Raw genomic sequence first — 21,767 nt, 5'->3', positions numbered from 1 at the left:
TTTGGGAGTGGCAGCTGGAATTCGGGTTCCTTTGTTTGCCTTATATGCATACAACAGACTTGATGGGCTGCAGATTCAGGATGGATAAAAGGAAAGGCTTCTTAACTCGTCGAGTGGTCAGAATGAGGAATTAGCTGCCGGAGAATGCAGGGATGACCACATGCATGGATTCATGCAGCGTGCGTCGATCAGTGGCCATTGCCCACGTTCAGAGGCAGAAAGCCCCTGAATCCCAGCAAAGGGAGGAAAAATCAGGGGAAGGCCTTGGCCTCCATGCCCTGTTGGCGGCCCTCCAGGTAGGCCACTGTGGGCGATTGGGTGAGATAGGACCTCTGGTCTGATCTAGCAACAGTCATGTTCAACCTCCCAACTCCAGTGATCTGAAGCAATTCCCCACTCAGCTCTCCTTCACTGCTGTGAAATCAAACAGGGTCTACTGCGCAATGAACTAACAGCACTTTTGTTGTTGTGGCAGGATTCAACGGCACAGACAGAAGCCTAAGAGCCGAGACAAGGGGTGGCCAAACTGTGGCTCCCTGGAGGCCCATGGACTACAATTCCCATGAGCCTCTGCCAGCATGCAGAGGCTCATGGGAATTGTAGTTCATGGACCTCTGAAGAGTCGTCGTTTGGCCACCCCTGGGCTGACTTCCATAGGAATTCCGTACCAGACACTGACCTCTGGGAAGTCTCTCAGCACTTCAGACATTTCGTTTCCTCGTTCTCCACAGCCCACGTAGATGATGACATCACTGTTTGAATACTTGGACAGGGACTGCGAAATCACGGTCTTTCCGCAGCCAAAAGCCCCCGGGATCGCTGTCGTGCCTCCCTGGACGCACCTGGGCAAAGAAAAGGACAGGCCAGGTTCATATTTGGCCCAGAAGAAATCATGAATGATGGGCAGAAGGTAAGCACCTCCCATCCCATTGGTTGAAGCAGGTCGTATGCAAATCAGCCCTTTCCGGTGGGAGGAGCTCCCAACTTCAGAGCCGTTCATCAGGGTGTCCTTTATGTTGAGAGTCAGCATTGGGAAAACCTGGCACCGTTCACCCAACAGAACTTGGATCTCGTCGCCATCCTCAGCACTTACGGGAAGAGGGCATCTAGGACTCTCTGACCGGTGAGGAGGGGATGATTGGCAGGCAGCTTCTCAGTGACGGGACGGACCTGCCGCACGGGCCACACCTGGACCATAGTGAACTTGTCCTTCACACCCTCAAATTCCAGTTCCAGCACAACATCCTGCGGCAGAAAAGAAAGCAAAAAGTAAAATGGCTAGAAATCTACTGCTGGCTTCTGCACTGGGATAGGAGGGCAGTCCCTGCAGCCATTTTTGATGGCTTGAAGCCATTCTCTCCCCACAACAGACACCCTGGGAGGGAGGTGGGGCTGAGAGAGCTCTGAGAGAACTGTGACTGGCCCAAGGTCACCTAGCAGGCCTTGTGTGTCACAGGGGGGCTTACAATTGCCTATCTCTCCCTCTCCCCACCACAGACGTCCTGTGAGGGAGGTGGGGCTGAGAGAGCTCTGAGAGAACTGTGACTGGCCCAAGGTCACCTAGCTCAATGCATGTGGGGGTGAGGAATCCAACCTGGTTCTTTAGATTAGAAGCTGCTGGTCTTAACCATGACATCACGCTGGCTCTTGGCTGCGGATACAGGCATGCACAGGTTGGGGTGGTCTTTCTCCCTTCCTCTTTTTTTTTTGGGGGGGGGAGAGAGAGTAAGCCTACAAGAGCATGTGGACAGCATCCTTCAGTTGCTTCCCCTGGATTGAAAGCTTGGGCATCTTTCAGGCAGAGCAAATGGAGGTCATTTGTTTGGCGGCCATAATAGGATCTGCACTCCAGAACAGAACACAGGCCCCGACTTAGTTAGGAGAAACGCTTACAGAGGCATCGTAGTTCCCAGGCGGAGCAATGTACGTCACCGTGCCCCTGTTCCGCGGAGGCAGCATGATCTTGTGCTTGATGAGGGAGTTCTCATTGACGAGGCCATAAATATCGCCCCCGGTGATGTGACTGCCGACCTGCAATGGCAAAAAACCCGGCCTGCTAATAAAATGCACATCTTACTTTGCAACTTCACTTGTGGCCCTTGAGAACCCCTAAGGACTTTGTGAACCTTCTACCAGAAAACCCCTCTGTTCTCCCGTGTCAGTGGCACCATGCACAGCACAGGACTCGCCCGCATTTTCATTTCTGTTGCTTGTGCATCTCTGTTGCTTTGCTGCCGCTTTTCTGCATGTTGTGCATCCCTGAGTGACTTGATATTACATCGTCGGATGTCCGGCATCTCTCCCTGCAGGTTTAACTTGTAGGTTTTTACGCGAGTCGTACAAAGCAATATCAAATCAACCAACCGGGGGAGCAAAACACTTGTGGGAAAGAAAAAAATCTCAAACCAATTAAAAAGCCATTAAACACGCAAATATGGAAGAGCCTACAATTAACAGCAGCTATTGGACATTTGGCATTTCATAGTCAGTCTTGCAAAATCTTATGACGTATTCCACTTACAGATTTTCTCAGGTTCTAGAGGACAGCTCCATAATTTTTGAGCCAGGCTTATATTTTGACCTTCAGGGTTATGTACAATCCCATTGGCATCTAGGAATTTCATTGGAAATCATCATTAGAAGCTACCATACGCACAAAAAAACCTAGGCACCACAATGAAATTCCTAGATGCCATGGTGAGTTGGTGTCTTTGATATGTCCTGTCACGGTCTATAGCAGGGGTCCCCAACACGGCGCCCATGGGGACCATGGCACCTTCCAACACTTTTCTGGGTCCCCACCATGTGTTGTTTGGAAAGTAAGTGGGGCCAGGTGGGCCTTTTGACCAGCAAGGCTGCTGGCTGGCTGTTTGTGATTTGATTGGTTTTGCAGAATCTGAAAAAAAAGGTGACTTTGGCAACAGCTGCCTGCCACCACAGCACAAGACTCTTCACTGCACCACTGACAGTAAAAAAAACCCATGGACACAAATGGGATTCACAGTGATTACAATAAGCAGGGGAAACCCCATGCAGGGTAAACAACGAGAAGCAATCTGAAAAACAAAGAGCTGAGCTTAAGCTAGAAGAAGTTCAGGGAAGGGTGGGAGCTGCCATAAATGTCCTTGACTCCTGTAGGCCTGTTGTAATTCACACTGAGGAAGGTTTAAAATCAAAACAGGCTTGCTTGCGGATGCTGACTGTAGGCCGACGTATACTGCGGGAGACACAGAAGAATGTTGTAGGCAGACTGAACGTCCATACTGCCATGAAACGCACAGACCATTAAAGGATATTATCTCTACTGAACCTATCAAGAGTGCTCTATATGTTTTTCATCATGTTTCTCATTATTTAGCCCCTAGGTCAAGTTTTTCCTGCTTACAGTACACTGGGGCAGCCATTTTGTCACTGGCTCCACCTCTTGTGGTGGCCATTTTGTGGCTGCGCCCAACACATTGAATCAAAAGTCCAAAGACATCTGCAAGCTGGAAAAGGCTGGAAAAGGCTGGGGAACTCCTATTTGATACTTTGAAACAACAAAAACAGACAACTTAGAAAGGCAAGTCACAGTTCAACTATGGCGTTCAGTTCATTCAAGCTTCCTTCATGACTTACCCGCAGGTTTTTGACTGGTGCAAAATCCCACTTGAGGTCTCTGCTGAGAGCCGTCACGTTGACTCCTCTGGGAATGTAGATGCTTTGGGTGAGGGCGGTGATGTCTGTCAGTGGCCTTTGGATGCCGTCAAAAATGGCTCCCATGATGCCAGGCCCCAACTCTACCGACAAGGGCTTGCCGGTGCGCAGGACGGGGTCTCCAACGGAAACGCCAGCTGGACCGGTTGAGGAAAAGCATTCCTGGGACGGTGGTGGCGCATGAGCCAGAAAATGTTGGTCCATGGGCATTTGCTGGCAGGGGCTCATGGGAATTGTCGTCCATGAACATCTGGAGGATCACAGATTGACTACCCCTGCACTAAGGTACCACCCCCACCATGCTGGACCACAAAGAAATCTAGCAACTGCCCTCACACTTTCTACCAATTGTTAAGGAGGGGCTGTTGGGAGAGAAGGACTTCAGCAACTCGTTCTATGCTGGCCTACCCTTATCCCTGATCTGGAAACTACAACTGGTCCAGAATACAGCGGCCAGAGTCCTCCCAGCAACACCGTGAAGATCTCACATCCAGCCTATTCTCCAATAACTGTGCTGGTTGCCAGTCGAATTCCAGATCAGACTTAAGGTTTTGGTGATCACCTTTAAGGCCATATGCGGTCTGGGCCCAGGGTACCCGAGCGACCGCCTCTCTGCCTACACCCTCCAAAGAGCTCTACACTCAGCCACTTCCAACTGGCTGGTGATCCCTGGCCCTAAAGAAACATGTCTGACCTCAGCCAGGGCAAGTGCTTTCTCCATCCTGGCCCACACCTGGTGGAAGGAACTCCCAGAAGAAATCAGGGCCCTGCCTGAACTTCCACAGTTCTGCAGGGCCAGGCATTTGGTTGAGGTCGACCAAACCAACGACACCTACTGAGCCTCCACAAAACCCTTACCCATGTACTGAATCTTGAACCGATCTACTTATGGAGTCATAGAGAGCAAGTTAACGTTGTTTGGAATTATTATATGAAAATGTTACACAAAATGTTACAGAAACACCAGTTAATACCACGGTTACTGTTTTTTCTCAATGTCATGAATGATGCTGTGCCTGCCTCTATGTTTGATATAAACCACTCAGAGCTGAAAGGAAGGGCAGTTAAGAAATACAATTAATTAATCAATCAATAACCATGAGCCCATGCTGGCAGGGGCTTATGGTTATTGTAGTCCATAGATATCTGGAGAGTCACACTCTGGCCAGGAAGCCGAATCAAACTGAAAGTGCCTGTCCAACCATCTGTTAACTATGGAACACAATAGGACTGTCAATGAGTAAAGAAATTCCTCCTTGTCCAGAAACACAGCTGTGTTATCATCGGAGATAAGGGTAATGCAGAAGTGTCCTCGGCACTGAATGGAACGGAGCCTATTCAGTTTGCTGGTGGCTGTGGCTATTCTGGGCTGGGTGGTAATTTTAAGTCCCTGATGTTTCGCCAGTAAACTGTGGCTACAATCTTCAGAGGCAGGATGTGGCAAGAGACTCATAGAATCGTAGAGTTGGAAGGGACCTCATGGGTCATCTAGTCCAACCCCCTGCACCATGCAGGACACTCACATCCCAATCACTCATCCACTGCCACCTGCCACCCCCTTGAGCTTTCACAGAATCAGCCTCTCCGTCAGATGGCTATCCAGCCTCTGCTTAAAAATCTCCAAAGATGGAGAACCCACCACCTCCTGAGGAAGCCTGTTCCACTGAGAAACTGCTCTAACTATCAGGAACTTAATCCAGAGGTTTAGACAGAATTTATTTTGAATTAATTTCATCCCATTCATTCTGGTCCAGCCCTCCGGGGCAAGAGGGGAATCTCTCCTGTGCCAAAGTATATTCAAGCAGAATCTAATCATCTTGCCGTGTCCTACCTCTGAAGACGCCAGTGACTAAAACTACCAGATCACGGAAAACCCACACCAGCCAGTTGGTTCAGGCTGGGAAAGCCCTTGATGTTATATCCTATTCCGTTTGTTTGTCCCCCCAAAATCACCCTCCTCTCCTAGGAAGCCCTGCATACACTGTTTCTTCTCAAAGCAGAAACTGCCCTCAAAAGAAAGGATACAGGTTTCTTCGTACACCTGGATAGTTGCCATGTCGCCCTCCAGCCGGATAATCTCTCCCACCAGTTCGCTGTGGCCGACTCGAACCAGCTCGTACATAGCAGCGCCTGACATGTTGCAGGCAGTGACCACTGGGGAGAAGGAAAAACAGAGGCAGCTGTCATTTCCCACCCTGTGGCAGCAAGGCATAATCCAGAGGCATCACATTAATGTCTTAAGCAAATATCATCTTCAATGTTTGCTCTGGAGAGTCGGAAAACTTATAGGGAGCAAGACAGACAAGGTGAACACGATTCTGAAATAGCATAAGGGCACGATGCTAGGTGACAATATGTCTCCAAAACTCTGCATTGCACACCTGCCCAAGGGGCCCAGTGCTTGACAGTCTCTACCACATGGGCGCATCAACTCACTATGAGAAAAGCTGAACGAAGAAGCACTTACCAGGTCCAGAGACGCCATGGACATAGCCAAATGCGCTCTCTCGGTCTTCATCACGGATTTTTGGAAGCTTGGAGAAATCCATCTTAACTGTTCTCCTATTAAACAGGGGAGAGGGCAGAAGAGAAAGAAAATATTAGGGTTTGGGTTTTTTCCCCCCATTATGACTTCAGACTTCAAACAATGTATTGATAAGGACAGCATCTGTCATTTTCTAGCAAACCTTGCATTTCCTTTGTTCTGTAGCCTCGGATTAGGGGGAAGGAAGAGGAGGAGGAAGAGAAAGAGAGAGAGGGAGAGGAAAGAAGAGGGAGGAGAAAAGGAAAAGGAAGAGGAAAGAAGAAAAGCATTATTTCTAAAACCCGCTTTTCACTACCCAAAGAAGTCTCCAAGCAACTTGGAGGTAGGTGGGGTTCAAGAGAGCTCTAAGAGAATGGCACTGCAAGAACAGCTCTAAGAGAACTGTCACTAGGCCGAGGTCATTCAGCTGGCTGCAGCTGGAGGAGGAGAGGGGAATCAAACCTGGTTCTCCAGTTCAGAGTCCACCACGCTTAACCACTACATCCCTCTGGCTCTCAAGCCATGACCAGCAACCGTCTAACCCAGTGGTTCCCAACCTTCCTAATGCCGCAGCCCTTTAATACAGTTCCTCATATTGTGGAGACCCCCAACCATGAAATTATGCAAGCGTTCTTTCACAGAAATGAAGCCGAAACTGACCCATGGCGTGAAGATCCATTGGTATATAAATTGTTTCCCCCCCGGGGTTTCTCAGTTCAGTTCTGCCTTTTTTCCCACCATGCCAATCTCGCTCTTTTTCGCTGCTTTTTCAGACACTCTCTCGATCTACCCCACAAGGCTGTCGTGTGCATGGTGGCCACTCCCCAGCCAAGCTGCTTGCCTTGCCCCGACCCCTGTGAAAGGGTCGTTTGACCCCCAGGTTGAGAACCACTGATCTAAGCAGTTGTCATTTGGGTAGCTTGGCTATGCAGCTACTCTTACACATGGAAGGCCTTCGTTATCACAAAGGTCGTGGCCTCCCCTGCAATCTCCTTAATCACCCCTGCAGACCAAGAATTTAGGCAGAGCAGGACAGAAGGCTGGGCTCTACTTCCAATGTACTTCCTGAAATAGCCCCAAGAACGTCACAAGTGGAGGCAGCTTTGAAAGCTTTCTTTTGTTCTCCGTCAGGAGCAGGAATGTACAGAAGGCCTCTCATGCGGCTTCATCCGTGATTGCCAACAATTAGAAAAGGCTGCAATAGAAGGTCCTTCCCCATGAAGCTGGCAGAGGCTCATGGGCATTGTAGTCCATGGACATCTGGAGAGCCACAGTTTGGCCACCGCTGGTACAGTGGCTAAGAGGGGCAGCCGCTAATCTGGAGAACTAGGTTCGATTCCCCACTCTTCCTCATGCAGCCAGCTGGGTGACCTTGGGTCAGTCCCAGTTCTGTCAGAGCTCTCTCAGCTTCCTCTATCTCACAGGGTATCCGTTGTGGAGAGAGGGAGGGAATATGGTTGTGAGCTACTCCAAGACTCCTTTGGGTAGTAAAAGCTAGGGAACAAAAATTCAGCTATTATTACTGGTATGAGTATCTCCAGGTATCAACAGCCGAACACCAGCGCAGGCTCAAGGGCAGGCATCCAACCTGTTTTTGGCTGTCCTGAAGCCAACCCCTGTTGCTTGACCTGCCATCCAACGGACATCCCGCTAGCTAAAATTTCTTGAGCATAAGTTACCTAAAGAGGAAGTCACCCACTAATACATTTTCAAACTATTGTGCTTGGGCAGGTTCTCCCCTTCAGCTGTCATTCAGCATGGGAACAGGAGGCCGAGACCTCTGCACAACAAAGTAGAAGTGGCCACCCACTTATGGACACTCTACAGCCAAGTTAGCTCGACCAGCTTATGAAATATCCTGGAATCTGGATTCTCCCACACTGGATAAGTGGGAGAAGGAACCATTTGGCCTTGTGTTAACCAGATTATCCGTTCAACTATATTAACCAGTTTATGGCAGCAGCTTCCCTGAACTGACCCTATATCCTTTCCTACAGCTTGGAAATAGGGATTTCGAGCCTTCCAGATTAGGTGTCACTGCTAAGATGGGACAGCTGAGAGTTGGAGCTGTGAGAGAGAATTCCCTGGTTCAGAGTTCACTCCCTGGAGGGCCTTAGATAAGTTGTCAGTATTGACCTACCCTGCAGGATAAGAAGAATGCGCTGCCAGGTTGCAACTCATGGTAACATCGGCAGGGTGTGACAGGGTGTGACAGTTCACCATTGATGTATTATTGGTAGACTGGACGGGATCCTAGGTATTGGCTGTGGAAGCCATGATCTTTACCACAACCTCTCCTTCCCCTTTCTGACCCCCAAGAAGAAGAAGAGCTGGTTTTGACATGCCACTTTTCTCTACCTAAAGGAGTCTCAAAATACCTTACAGTCACACCTTTCCTTTCCTCTCCCCACAACCGATACCCTGTGAGGAAGGCAGGGCTGAGAGAGTCCTGATATTACTGAAGAAGAGGAGTTTGTACTTAGATGCCGCTTTTCTCTACCCGAAGGAGGCTCAAAGTGGCTTATAGTCGCCTACCCTTTCCTCTCCCCACAACAGACACCCTGTGAGGGAGGTGAGGCTGAGGGAGCCCTGATATTACTGAAGAAGAAGAAGAGTTGGTTCTTATATGGCACTTTTCTCTACCTGAAGGAGTCTCAAAGTGGCTTACAGTTGCCTTCCCTTTCCTCTCCCCACAACAGACACCCTGTGAGGGAGGTGAGGCTGAGAGAGCCCTGATATTACTGAAGAAGAAGAAGAGTTGGTTCTTATATGACACTTTACTCTACCCGAAGGAGTCTCAAAGCAGCTTCCAATCACCTTCCTTTCCTCTCCCCACAACAGACACCCTATGAGGCAGGTGAGGCTGAGAGAGCCCTGATATTCCTGCTCAGTCAGAACAGCTTTATCAGTCCTGTGGCGAGCCCAAGGTCACCCAGCTGGCTGCACGTGGGGGTAGGGGTGGAATCAAAACAGGCTTGGCAAATTAGAAGAAGAAGAAGAGTTGGTTCTTATATGCCGCTTTTCCCTACCCGAAGGAGGCTCAAAGCGGCTTACAGTCGCCTTCCCATTCCTCTCCCCACAACTAACACCCTGTGGGGTGGGTGAGGCTGAGAGAGCCCTGATATCACTGCTCGGTCAGAACAATTTTATCAGTGCCGTGGCGAGCCCAAGGTCACCCAGCTGGTTGCATGTGGAGGAGTGCAGAATCGAACCTGGCATGCCAGATTAGAAGTCCACACTCCTAACCAGTACACCAAACTGGCTCTCCTGGCACTTCCTAGAACTGTAGGATGAAAAGTGACAAGGGTTGAGGGGAAAGGGGGCTAAAGCATTTGGCTACCATAGTTTTAGGATGGAAGATACAGAAAGCGGAAATCCCACCCTGTTCCCAACTGCACGGAGTGGCCTCCCCATGCATGGGACTCCATAAATCCACTTCTTGGGCAGGCCAGGTGAAACTACAGGAGCACAGAAGAACGTGGCAAAGATCGGTGTTCTTTCCATTAAGGTGTCCATTTTGAACACTGCACAAACACTGACCTGATTCAAAACGTACATTTAAAAAGAACAGAGAGCATTCGCTGGCAGGGGGCTCCTGGGAATTGTAGTTCATGGACATCTGGAGGGCCGCAGTTTGACTACCCCTGCCTTAGGCACTGGTTAAAGAGGCAGTGGAGGAGTGGACCTCCAAACCTCAAGAGGGGACGAAGACCGAGGACAGGCACTGTAGAGCTACGCAGCAAGTGGCATACAAAGCAACAGGTTCCATTTCTTGACCAACCCAGCCTGTTATTACTCGCCACAGTAAGCCGTTGCTTCAGCAGCCTACAGCAATGAAAGTGAAATGCACTTCTAGAAACAATGTGCCCTCCGTCTGCGGGCGTTTCTCATCCAGGCACAGCAGATGCAAAACCGAGAACACGGACGTCTGCCTTCGAGATATGCCACGGCGTGAATAGGAGTTTTAACCCTGCCACGGCTGACTCAGTTGCATCAGGTATTAGGCGTCCTAAATGTCCGTTCTACTGCTCAGCCCCTGATAGGGATGCCGGCCTCCAGGTGGGGTCTGGGGATCTAGGGAATTGCAGCTCACCTCTAGACTGCAGAGACAAGACCCCCTGGAGAAAAAGGGGACTCTATGACAATGTAGCCCCAATGAAGTCTTTGTCCTCTGCAGGCTCCTCCCCCAAAATCTCCAGGAGTTCCCCACCCTGTATACAGCAACCTTACCCCCCCCCCCCATCCCCTGCTGGTAACCAGGGGGGAACCTGGCAACCTTAGCGCCCGAACAAAAACATCCCAAACCCAGGTCCTTTTTCATGTAGGATTTCCCTTTTTTTAACCTTGGTGTATATTGCTGACCAGAGGCAGGGAAGGCCACTAGCATTTCACCTGTGATTTCAAAAAGTGGGGAAACGTTACGCCAGTCCCCCCCCCCCCGCCCCCAAACCTGATTTCTGAATTAAAAGCTCAATCTCCTCTCAATTGATCTGCCTCTTCTCAGAAGCGATCGTCCTCAAAGCTGTCTTTGGGAGAAATGCCCAAGGCATCCTTACCTTGCCAGGAGTAAGAATTCTTGTTCAAAATCCAGCCACTGTAGGAAGCACTGCCGAAAACCCGAGGCCTGGGGAATCTAGCAGCAAAAGGCTGCCTTCGGCCACGCAGAGCCAGAAGAGGAAGGAATTGCTGAGCAGCACCCGGAGAGCCGAGGATTCAGTTCTGCTCTCTGACTAGGAAGAGTCACCTGATCTGATGACTCATCCGCCTCTCCTCAACAGCACTGCTGCAAAGGCCAACCAGCCGCTTGAGGTTGTAGTCCTGGATGCAGGGATTTCCCACCGGGGCTCCGTGGAACCTCAGGGTTCCGCGAGAGCTCCCCAGGGGTTCAGATGGCTGCTGATACCACTAGATGTCACTGGAGCCCACTTCCCCTGTTGCTCCAGAGGCCGAGCCTCTTTCACAGAATCATAGAGTTGGAAGGGGCCACACAGGCCATCTAGTCCAACCCCCTGCTCAACGCAGGATCAGCCCAAAGCATCCTAAAGCATCCAAGAAAAGTGTGTATCCAACTCTTTCCCCACAAAGGAAACAGTAAATGACCGGTTGATTGGATTGGTTGGCTCCGGCATCTTACGTCCTCGCTCACTTCTCTGGAGGGGCGTGTCACCACTTCTGGGGCCCCCCAAAGCCTGAAAAAAGGCTTGGAAAAAGCTGCCCTGACATTTCGCCAGTAATGGTGGCTGGCGTCTCCCGAGGTAGGAAACGGCAAGGTGGGAATCTTTCCATGCCAACGTGCCACACTTTAGCATGGGGAGGGGGAGAGAGAGATTCCCATCTTGCCATGTCCTACCTCTGAAGATGCCAGCCACCTTACTGGCAAAATGTCTGGAACTAAATCGACCAGATGATGGCTGCACAACCTGGAAAACTCACAATAGCCAATATCGACACACTCCATTCTGCCAAAGGACCGTCGATGACGGCAAGAAGAGCCTCCATCAGTGGCTTCTTGGGAGGAGTGGTCCATCACCACAGGCAGCATGCACAGAGCAGAAGAACTGACAAGCATATCAAAACTTCGCATCTTGATGAATGCCACTGGCATGAACGGTCCACAGTTGTGTTCTCGTAAGCTGAAGCCTCCAGATGCCTCTGTTTTCTTTGCAAGTGGTTGGAAAGACAGAGGCATCCAAGTGGAACCCTCCCCCCTTGTTCTAGATACAAACTTGGAGCGGGACCAGTGCTGCTATGGACCACAACCACTTCCATCACTGTCGGATTTCTGACTGTTATTGCCCTGCGGTAGTACCTGTGGCAACCTCCGCATATCTTGTTTCCCTTCCCGCCTCAGCCACAAGCTAGGGAACTGGCCTCTTCCATTGCTCCCCTTCCCCACTCTCTCGTGGTTTCTGTGCCTGGGAGGGGGCGGAGCCTGCTCCCACCTTAAACCACCTCCTGTCTCTCCCCTCCCTCCCTCTCCCAGGTCTCCTCAAGCCTGCCTGTTAACGTGGGTAGTGCCGCCACTTCTGGGGTGTGTGGCAGGGAGGCACGGCCCGCCTCGAAGCCTGAACAATTATTTCAGGGGCTCCTCCGCAGTCCAAAGGTTGAAAAAGACACATACTAAGGAACAAGAGTTCTCACGCTGTGAGATATTCCACCCACGGACACATGAACCTGCCTGAATGCAACCAGGCCACTCCAACCTGAACTGTATCTCCACGGCCCCAGAGGTCCTTCTCATCCCTGAGTAGCCTCCGAGACCTAGAGAGGCACAACCAAAGAGTTATGCTCTGCCACTGAGCTACGCGATTCCTCTTTAGTTTGAGCAGTGTGGAATTCCCTTCAGCAGCTCTGAAGCTGGCCCGACAGAATTGCGTGGAGCTTGACGACTCACTGGGAGGAAGAAGTCAGTGGCTTGGATCCGGCCAAGTGATAATATGGTTGGGGGGGGGGGAGACAATCAGGCCCATTCTGCACACATAGGATAGTGCACTTTCAATGTGCTTTGGCAGCTGGATTTTCCTGTGCAGAACAGGAAAATCTACTTCTAAAGTGCATTGAAAGTGCATTATCTATTGTGTGTGGAACGGGCTTCAATTTCCAACAGTGAGGCACAACACTTTCCCCCCTCCCACCACAGCCCCAAACACTGCCTCCGAGTCAGGGGATCCCTCTGAGAGCAGGACTTTGGAAGCATTCTGGGCTGCTATGAGAAAGCAGAGGTGAGAAAGTCATGCTCTACAGGCAGAAATCCCTGTTGCCGTCTGTGCCACGGTGCATCGGACAATTGTCAGCGCCACTCCTAGCATGACTGTACTGTCAGAATTCTGAAAACCAGCCTAAATGAGGAACACCGTTTTTAAAAAAAATATATGCATTGTTGCCAAATCACCATGACCTAGTTTCCCACCCCTTCTTGTTTCACATCTCTACAGGAGTAGAAGCTTTCATGGTGTGCCACAGTTGGCTCTTCCACCTCCAGAAAAAGGAGGCTGCTCGAATCTAACACAGGTTTTCAAGTGTATTCTTCCTTTGTTGATTATCAGGGGCAAACATATGGGCATGAACCTTTGGCATCGTGAAATCTTGTGTAACAGCTGCAGGAGCACTGTTATGGAAAGTTAAATTCGCACCACCTCTGTGGTGTAGTCTAAACTTAACAGCGCATGGGGTGACTTTCCTTCTGTCAAGTTCTCCTAAGGAACAGAGTTGAAGAAATATAAAGCTCCCCAATACTGAAGAAGACCACTGGTCCATCAAGATCATTAGAGGTCCATCTCTAGACTCGGTCTTTCATTATCACCTACTACCTACCTTTTTTTAACTGGAGATGCTGGGGATTGAACCTGGGATCTTCTGCATATTAAGCAGAGGATCTGCTGCTGAACCACAGACTTTCCCAAAGCTAGACATCACTAATGGAAATAAACAGTATAGATCAGCCTTTTTCAACCTTTTGACTCTGGAGGTACCTCTGCTTGCAGGGTGGGGTGGTCAACAATTTGAACAAATCAATCAAAACAAAATAAATACCGCCCATCAGAAAAGCAGGCCGAAACCTAAGAGCAGATGCCTCCCCAAAGCTCCATCATATAGAAGAAGAAGAGTTGGTTCTTATATGCTGCTTTTCCCTACCCGAAGGAGTCTCAAAGTGGCTTACAATTGCCTTCCCTTTCCTCTCCCCACAACAGACACCCTATGAGGTGGGTGAGGCTGAGAGAGCGCTGATATTACTGCTCAGTCAGAACAGTTTTATCAGTGCTATGGCGAGCCCAAGGTCACCCAGTTGGCTGCATGTGGGGCAGTGCAGAATCGAACCTGGCATGCCAGACTAGAAGTCCGCACTCCTAACCACTACACCAAACTGGCTCTACTTGTTATCGGTAAGACTGGTTATCGGTAAGATTTATTTTCATCGGATGCATTTAGAGACAATGAATTTGCCGTGCATTAGGGCTGGAGGAATGAAAATCAACATTTTTGCAAAGACAAATTAAATAAAAATAGTGATTCTGCTTTAGCCGGCTGTGGTAAGTACTGCTATTGATCTGATTGTTTCATTTGAGTCCAGCATCGACTTTGACACCAGCAGGACTGTTGGGGTGTGAGAGAAGGCCCCTCGGAGGCATGAGTCCAAGCTCCCTTTGTCCAATGCCCCAACCTTATTGTTGGCCTCTGAAGGTCCTTGTGGCCTCAAATTCAGCTCTTCCACGGTTGGCCAATGTCGACGCCCTCAGAGATAAAGCACATTTGATTATCGTTTCGAACTTAAGACCAGTTTGAGAGCCAGTTTGATGTAGTGATCAGGAGTGTGTACTTCTAATCTGGCAAGCTGAGTTAGATTCTGCAAGCTGGGTGACCTTGGGCTCACCACTGAGCGAGCAGTGATATCAGGGCTCTGTCAGCCTCACCTCCCTCACAGGGTGTCTGTTGTGGGGAGAGGAGAGGGAAGGCGACTGTAAGCCGCTTTGAGACTCCTTCGGGTAGGGAAAAGTGGCATATAAGAACCAACTCTTCTTCTTCTATATGAGGGAGCTTTGGTGAGGCATCTGCTGTTAGGTTTCAGCCTAAGAGAAAAGTGGCATATAAGGACCAACTCTTCTTCTTCTTCAAACCATTTCAAATGAGAATAAGTGACTTGGACAAACTGACTGCCCGTAATAAATGCAACTCTCTCTTAACATCTTAACTCAGCCACTCAAAAAGCCTGAAGCAGCAGGGCAGATGTGGTGGTAGAAAATGCCATCAAGTCGCAGCTGACTCATAAGGGAGGGGCAGGCCAAGCTGTGGCTCTCCAGATGTCCATGGACTGCCATTACCATGGGTCCCAACAGGGACCCATGGTAATGGCAGTCCATGGACATCTGGGGAAGCACAGTTTGGCTACCTTTGCTGCAGGGCTTTCAGGGCAAGGCATTCAGGGGTGGTTGGCCACTGCCTGGCTCTGCACAGCGGCCTGGGACTTCCTTGCTGGTCTCCCATCCAAGTACTAACCAGGGCTGATGCTGCTTAGCTTCTGAGATCTGTCAAGGTTGGGCTAGCCTGGGCTATCCAGGTCAGGGCATCACAGCACTGTGAGCCAGCGTGGTGTAGTAGATAGGAGCAGTGGCCTCTAATCTGGAGAACCGGGTTCTCCTCTTCCACATGCAGCCACTTGGGTAACCTTGGGCCAGCTCTCTCAGCCTCACCTACCTCACCGGTTGTCTGTTGTGGGAAGAGGAAGGGAAGGTGATTGTGAGTCCCTTTTTTGACCTATGAGGCCTACTGGGTGATCTTGGCCCAGTCCCAGTTCTGTCAGCCTCCCCAACCTCACAGGGTATCTCTTGTGGGAAGAGGAAGGGTAGGTGATCATAAGCCGCTTTGGGGCTCCTTGGGGTAGTAAGAAGTGAGGTGCAAAAATACAGCTCTTCTTCAGCATCAGCCACTATGCAGTTGCAATTTTTAAGAAAGCAGACAAAACCAGGGACATGTTGCAGAATTCTGCAGGAACAAACTAATTAGGGATCAAAATTGGTTCCATAAGATGGTCAGTGATCTGTCAAAGTTCTCAAGAAAAGTCAATAGCCAAGAATTATTCCCAGTTCATTCCGATGTATCAATTAAGCAATTTACAGCTTTCCTGATGCGAGCCAGAGAGCTCCATCTAGAATATAAAGAATTTAATTTATCCCGTGAAAGTCTTTCTATGCTCACTACCACATATGATTTGGGTGACTTTGACCATGCATGCTGAAACAAGACCAATGTGCTTTGAACCCTCTGAACAAAGGTTTCTGGAGCGTAGCTTCAGGGGCAAAAACTAGTTATCCCACAACAAAGCGCAACTAATCCTTCTATCCTGACTCATGCTTTCCCCTCGACCTAAACGGAGACGTTCCAGTGAGAATGATAAATGCTGAAACATTGCAGAGAATCATGTGCGCAAGTTAGCATGTGATTGTTTCCATTCTGCCTTTCCGCAAGAGTGGTCCTCTGCCTCAACGAGAAAATCAGTTTTTCCGAGCCAAATTAAACTTAATCCAAGTTCAAGGAAAATGTATTTTTTGGTTGTTCCTCATCTCAAACTGCTTCACCGAGAAAGGTGTTAAGGAAACAGGGGAATATGGAAATGTGGGATGCCCGGCTTGGGTAGCCCAGGCAAGCGAGATCCCATCAGATCTCGGGAGCTAAATTGGGTTGGCCCAGGCTAGCACTTGGAAGGGTGACCTCCAAGCAATACCAAGGTCATGACGTGGGGCAGGTAATGACAAACCACTTCCAAATGTCCCTTGCTGGGCAGTCTGACAATCTTAGGATCTCTTGGTTATACTACACACATGCCATACGATAATGTCAGGGCAGCCGTCTGAATACATGGTCAGTACAAGGTATGCCACACTTACAAGAGATTATTTTCTGAGTAAGAGAAAGCCATTTCTGAAATCATGCCAAGCTATGTCTGCAGTGACCTCAAATTGAGGATCCACTGTTTATACACACTGATTTATGATTGCTTCTTCTGCTTTTACAGCTTCATTCCTATTTATTTATTTACTTATTTGATTTCTATACCGCCCTTCCATATGGCTCAGGTTGGTTTACATATACCACAGGGGATACATGGAACGAACGAATAACAGTCAAATACAACAACAATACTCTAACAGTGGTTCTAAATAGCACAATTTTAATGATCTTAATCTTCTTAAACAATAATATAACAGAAACAGTAACTTAGCTAAGGCCCCTAGAGAAGTCAGACTGGTTCAGGCCATGGAGGGGATGTCTAAGGGGGACCTGTAGTCAGCCTCAGGCAAATGCCTGGTCCTCGTTGAATTGGTCTTGCTTTCCCCTACCCGAAGGAGTCTCAAAGTGGCTCACAATCACCTCCCCTTCCTCTCCCCACAACAGCCATCCTGTGAGGAAGGCTTTGTAGAAAGAAGGTTTTGTATCCCACTGCTGTCTACCCAAAGGTGAGACTCCTACGGCTTACAATCATATTCCCTTCCTCTCCCCACAACTAATACCCTGCAAGGTAGGTGGGGCTGAAAGAACTGTGATTGGCTCAAGGTCACCCAGTTGGCTGCATGTGAAAGAGTCGGGAATCAAACCTGATTCTCCAGATTAGAGGCCGCTGCTCTTAACTATTACACTACTCTGGCTCTTCTTGATTAATCTGATTGATTACATTCATTTATTTTTTAAAAATCATTCTTTGGGTCACATGTCCTCCTTTTAGCATTAAAATATCTCGTTCCACAGATCTCCCAGATGGACAGCAGTATGGCCCATAAATAGTTATCTGCTTCCTATATTAATAACATTAGTCACATAGCCTCATTTCTAAAGTACTAGTACTCATGGAAAAGGGTGCACCGATTTCCATGAATTCCCCCCCCCCCTTAAAGATTTGGGAGAGTCCCCCTCTCAAAGGTGCCAGTACTCAGTCGCAGTGAATACCATCACCAAAAAAGAGACCTGTTTGGGCTTGGATTTTAGTTGGAATTCAAGCAAGCTGAATTTGTTTGACTGGACAATGGCAAAAATGGCTTTCAGAGGCTTGTATTCACATTTGTGGTTAATACAGAGTAAGATTTTGCTCCTCTCCTGGTCAGCTAATAAATTGGTACCTATAAAAATAAGCGAGTCTCTAATTTTTGTGACTGATTACAGAGCTCTGAAGCTGCGATTTAGCATCAATGGTTTCCCTCTTCTTCATAATTTATGATATCAAGAAAAACAACACAACACAAAGCATCACACAACCTAGTACGTCACTGCTGCATAAACAGAACCCAATAAACCTATTCAGCCGAGGTTTCCCTTTTATTTACACGCCAGTTTGGTCATACTGGTATTAAAAAAAAATACCAGCCCATTACTGGCAACTTCATTCTGGCCAGCCATACAGCTGCCACCCACACCTTGGTGCCCACCTGTAGTCACGGTCAATACCAGTTTTAAAATGAAGACTTCCAAATTATTATTTTCTACAAAGCGTATATGCAAGGGTGGCCAAACTGTGGCTGTCCAGATTCCCATAATCCCTTGCCAGGGGATTATAGGAATTGTAGTCCATGGACATCTGGACAGCCACAGTTTGGCCACTCCTGGTATATGGGCATCTCTCTAGAGACCTGCTTGAGGCAAGTTAAGCTGCCTCCAGAGATGCTTATTGGGACAGGTTTTAGGTGCAAACTCGAACCCAGTGAATCCACAATCCATCTGGGAGACTCTAAACTGGCCAATCCTAGCCAGACAAATATTTTCTGTGTAACACCTGTTAAGCAGACAGCAATGCCCACCTCTTCCCTTTCCTCATTCTGCTGTATGTAGGATTTTGCCATCAAATCACAGCTTATGTATGGGGACCGTGTAGGGTTTCCAGGCTAGAGATGTTCAGAGGCCGTTTGCCATTGTCTGCCTCTGTATAGCAATGTTTGGTGGTCTCCAATCCATGTTCTCACTAGGTCTGGCCCTGCTTAGCACCTGAGATCTACTCAGGTCAGGCAACCCTGGGCTATCCAAGGCAGGGCTTTTTCATCCTATCCAGCCCCAAATAATGAACAACTGGAGATTCATTTTCAAGTGCTCTGGGAATGCTCTTTGAATTAGCCAAAGTGTCTAAGTTCCTGAGCCATCAGAGTTCAGTATATGTGTAACTAGAAATTCTGTCCTTCCAGGATTCAAAGGCACCCGTGCAGCACTTAATTTAAGCTTCCTTAGGATGGAAAATGCCACACATCTGAGAATGGGCTTCACCGGAATTCTATTTCTCATCATCCGTACAACTTGTTCCTGGCAAAGCAGTGGATGCCTTTGGTCAGCGAGGGAAAGCAGTCAACCTTTCCCCTGTCCATTTTTAACCTTTCCCTGTTTAGAGGGAAGGATCAGCCAGTAGGAACGGACAATACTGACCTTGATGGAACAATGGTCTGATTTGCTTGATTGGTAGTTTCCTGCTTCTGTTAATTCCCCCTCCCCCACCACCAAAAAACTAAACAAAAAAACCCTGCCTATATCATGCAGCTGCACATGTTCCTGAAAAATGTCCCTCAAATGAATTTGCCCAGGGAAACCCAGGATCTCCTCACCAACCCACGGCACGTGACTCCTAGACTTTCACAGTAGCCAGCTTCAGGACGCTGGAGTCAGGGTCACAATTATCCTTCACAGACTTTGGAAGACATTAAGAACACGCCACAGGGAGCCATAAACTGCTCAGCAACCTTGGGCTAAGTTCTACTTCCATTAAAATAGACCTAAGCTTAAAAGACAAGGCTATGGGCAAAGGGGAGGGATTATCTTTTTACAGTTCATCTGCCAGAGGTAATTACTGAATAACAGCCCCAAGGACTCTAAAAAAGAAGTCAAGGCACAATACAAAATAACAGATCACTAACTAAACTGAATAAGAATAAGAGCCTCTTGTGGCGCAGAGTGATAAGGCAGCGACATGTTTTCTGAAAGCTCTGCCCATGAGGCTGGGAGTTCGATCCCAGCAGCCGGCTCAAGGTTGACTCAGCCTTCCATCCTTCCGAGGTCGGTAAAATGAGTACCCAGCTTGCTGGGGGGTAAACGGTAATGACTGGGGAAGGCACTGGCAAACCACCCCGTATTGAGTCTGCCATGAAAACGCTAGAGGGCGTCACCCCAAGGGTCAGATATGACTCGGTGCTTGCACAGGGGATACCTTTACCTTTTTAACTAAACTGATGGGACGGGAGAACTTCTTGACTCCAAATCCGGAAGACCAGCTCCTGCACCCATTAACCCCCCAACAACATGTAGTCTGAAGTTCTAGAAGCCACCCCCTCCCAGTACTCTAGAACTATCCCTGTAGAAATTATTCTATGAAGGTCTTTACAACAGCTCTTTCTGATCACTATGGGCTTCCAGTGAAAAGTGAAAGAAGAAAGCCTGCCTCCAGATGGGGCTTTTAAAATGTCATTGGTTTACCCACTAGCTCTCCACCGGAAAGCAAACTGCAAGGACTTGTCATGGTTTCCTCATTTTTCCTATTAATTTACAAGAAGAGGACTACAATTTGCTATTTCATAGCAGTTCCTAACAAATCCAACACAAGCCAAGGCAAATTTGCCCAGCAGACTTTTCCTTTTCAGCAGTTGAGACAGAAGCAGTTCTGCACAGGATTGCACTTTTAGCAGGAACTTAAACCATATTCATCTTTTCCACTTAGGAACAGAGAAAGAATCTATAGAATGGCAGAGAGCCAGCTTGGTGTAGTGATTAAGAGTGGCGGCCTCTAATCTGGCAAACCGAGTTAGATTCTCCACTCCTCCACGTGCAAATAGCTGTGTGACCTTGGGCCAGTCACAGGTCTCTCTCAGCCTCACTTACTGTGTCTACTGTGGGGAGAGGAAAGGTAGGTGATTGTAAGCTGCTTTCAGACTCTTTCAGTAAAAAGTGAGGTACAAAAATTCAGTTCCTCTTTTCTCTCTTCTCAGACAATTTGTTAAAAAACCTGACCTTTACTCCTCTTAATGACAGAGTAATAAATGAGAAAAGAACCAAAGGCAAAGATTTTCAGAGGCCAGGCAGATTTCTGCCCTTCTCCTTGTACTGGATCTAGTTATGTAGCACCTGGTTTGAGTTCCTTACACAAGTAATTTTAGGAGCCGGGAGGAATAGTCAGAGCATGGTGTAGGGATGAGTTTGCAGAAGTAGGCTCAGGAAGACATGGGTTCAAATTCCCACTCAACCATGATGCTGCCTGAGCGGCCACAGGCCACTTTCCCTTCCAACCTCTTGAGCTTTCTAGGAGGGAGGCTGCCTAGTTCGCACCCTTGCAAAGCCAAAAAGGAATCAAGGTCAGGATGAACAAACGACTACTCTGATGGACCAGCAAGTCCCAGGTTCAAATCCCCCAACCTCCACTGGTTAAAACACACACACAAATCAACAGATGACCTTGAGTTGCCCCTTTCAGCCGCACCCACCTTAATGGGGACGGTGAATACCCAATTGCAAAGGGAATAAAAGAAGCTGGGCATAACCCCCTGAGCTGCTTATAAGAAAAGAGATAAAAAATCTTTTTTTAGGGGGGGGGGATTGCTGCGTCAGACACCAGCGCTATAATCGCTTCTCCTCTTTTTTGGAGGGGGGGCTGCTTGTCAGGGAGTGGGCTCCAGTTCCAGGGACAGACAGGGTGGGAGGCCCTCCTTCGCAACCCCTGCAAAGCACAAGAAGGGGGCAAGGGCGGGGGCAGCTCTCCGCAGCCACCGAAGGGCGACCTTTACCTTTCCCTCCCCTCTCCCACCAAGGGCGGAGCAACAGCCTCACCCCCGCCCTTCACCCCTTCCTCCCCGTCCCAGCCCCTCACCTGGACCGCGACACCGCAAGGAGCTCCGCAAGAGGACCGGCGAGCTCAGCTGATCGCCCAACACGGCGGGGCACTGAGCATGCGCGTAGACTGCGGGGCCTCCTGTCGACTCAGTGCGCGTGCGCCAGCGGAAGTGACGCATCGTCCTATCCGTTTGCGTTTGTCAGGGCTTTTTTTTGTGAAGGAGCCTATATATACAAAATTCGTATGTGATCTTGCGGAACT

The 21,767-nt window shown here is 48.9% G+C and overlaps 1 protein-coding gene across 2 annotated transcripts in view; it reads right to left on the bottom strand.

Moving 5' to 3' along the window:
• The window catches only part of ATP6V1A (ATPase H+ transporting V1 subunit A), a 30,147-nt gene extending 8,451 nt beyond the window's left edge, over positions 1 to 21,696 (bottom strand). Inside the window, exons 1-7 of one of the 2 annotated variants that reach the window (XM_077345886.1) lie at positions 21,543 to 21,696; positions 6,164 to 6,258; positions 5,722 to 5,850; positions 3,619 to 3,833; positions 1,894 to 2,031; positions 1,094 to 1,245; positions 680 to 842 (exon numbers count right to left, since the gene is read on the bottom strand). In XM_077345886.1, coding sequence (XP_077202001.1) covers positions 680 to 842; positions 1,094 to 1,245; positions 1,894 to 2,031; positions 3,619 to 3,833; positions 5,722 to 5,850; positions 6,164 to 6,245 — 879 coding nt within the window. In that variant the 5' untranslated portion in view covers positions 6,246 to 6,258; positions 21,543 to 21,696. Of the gene's footprint in view, positions 1 to 679; positions 843 to 1,093; positions 1,246 to 1,893; positions 2,032 to 3,618; positions 3,834 to 5,721; positions 5,851 to 6,163; positions 6,259 to 10,776; positions 10,950 to 21,542 lie in introns of those variants that run through there. The other variant, XM_077345887.1, reaches the window with a different exon arrangement.
• Between the last annotated feature and the right edge of the window lie 71 nt (positions 21,697 to 21,767).

This window comes from Paroedura picta, chromosome 7 (assembly GCF_049243985.1).
Source record: "Paroedura picta isolate Pp20150507F chromosome 7, Ppicta_v3.0, whole genome shotgun sequence".
NCBI lineage: Eukaryota > Metazoa > Chordata > Lepidosauria > Squamata > Gekkonidae > Paroedura > Paroedura picta.
This window is presented reverse-complemented; position numbering and strand designations above follow the sequence as displayed.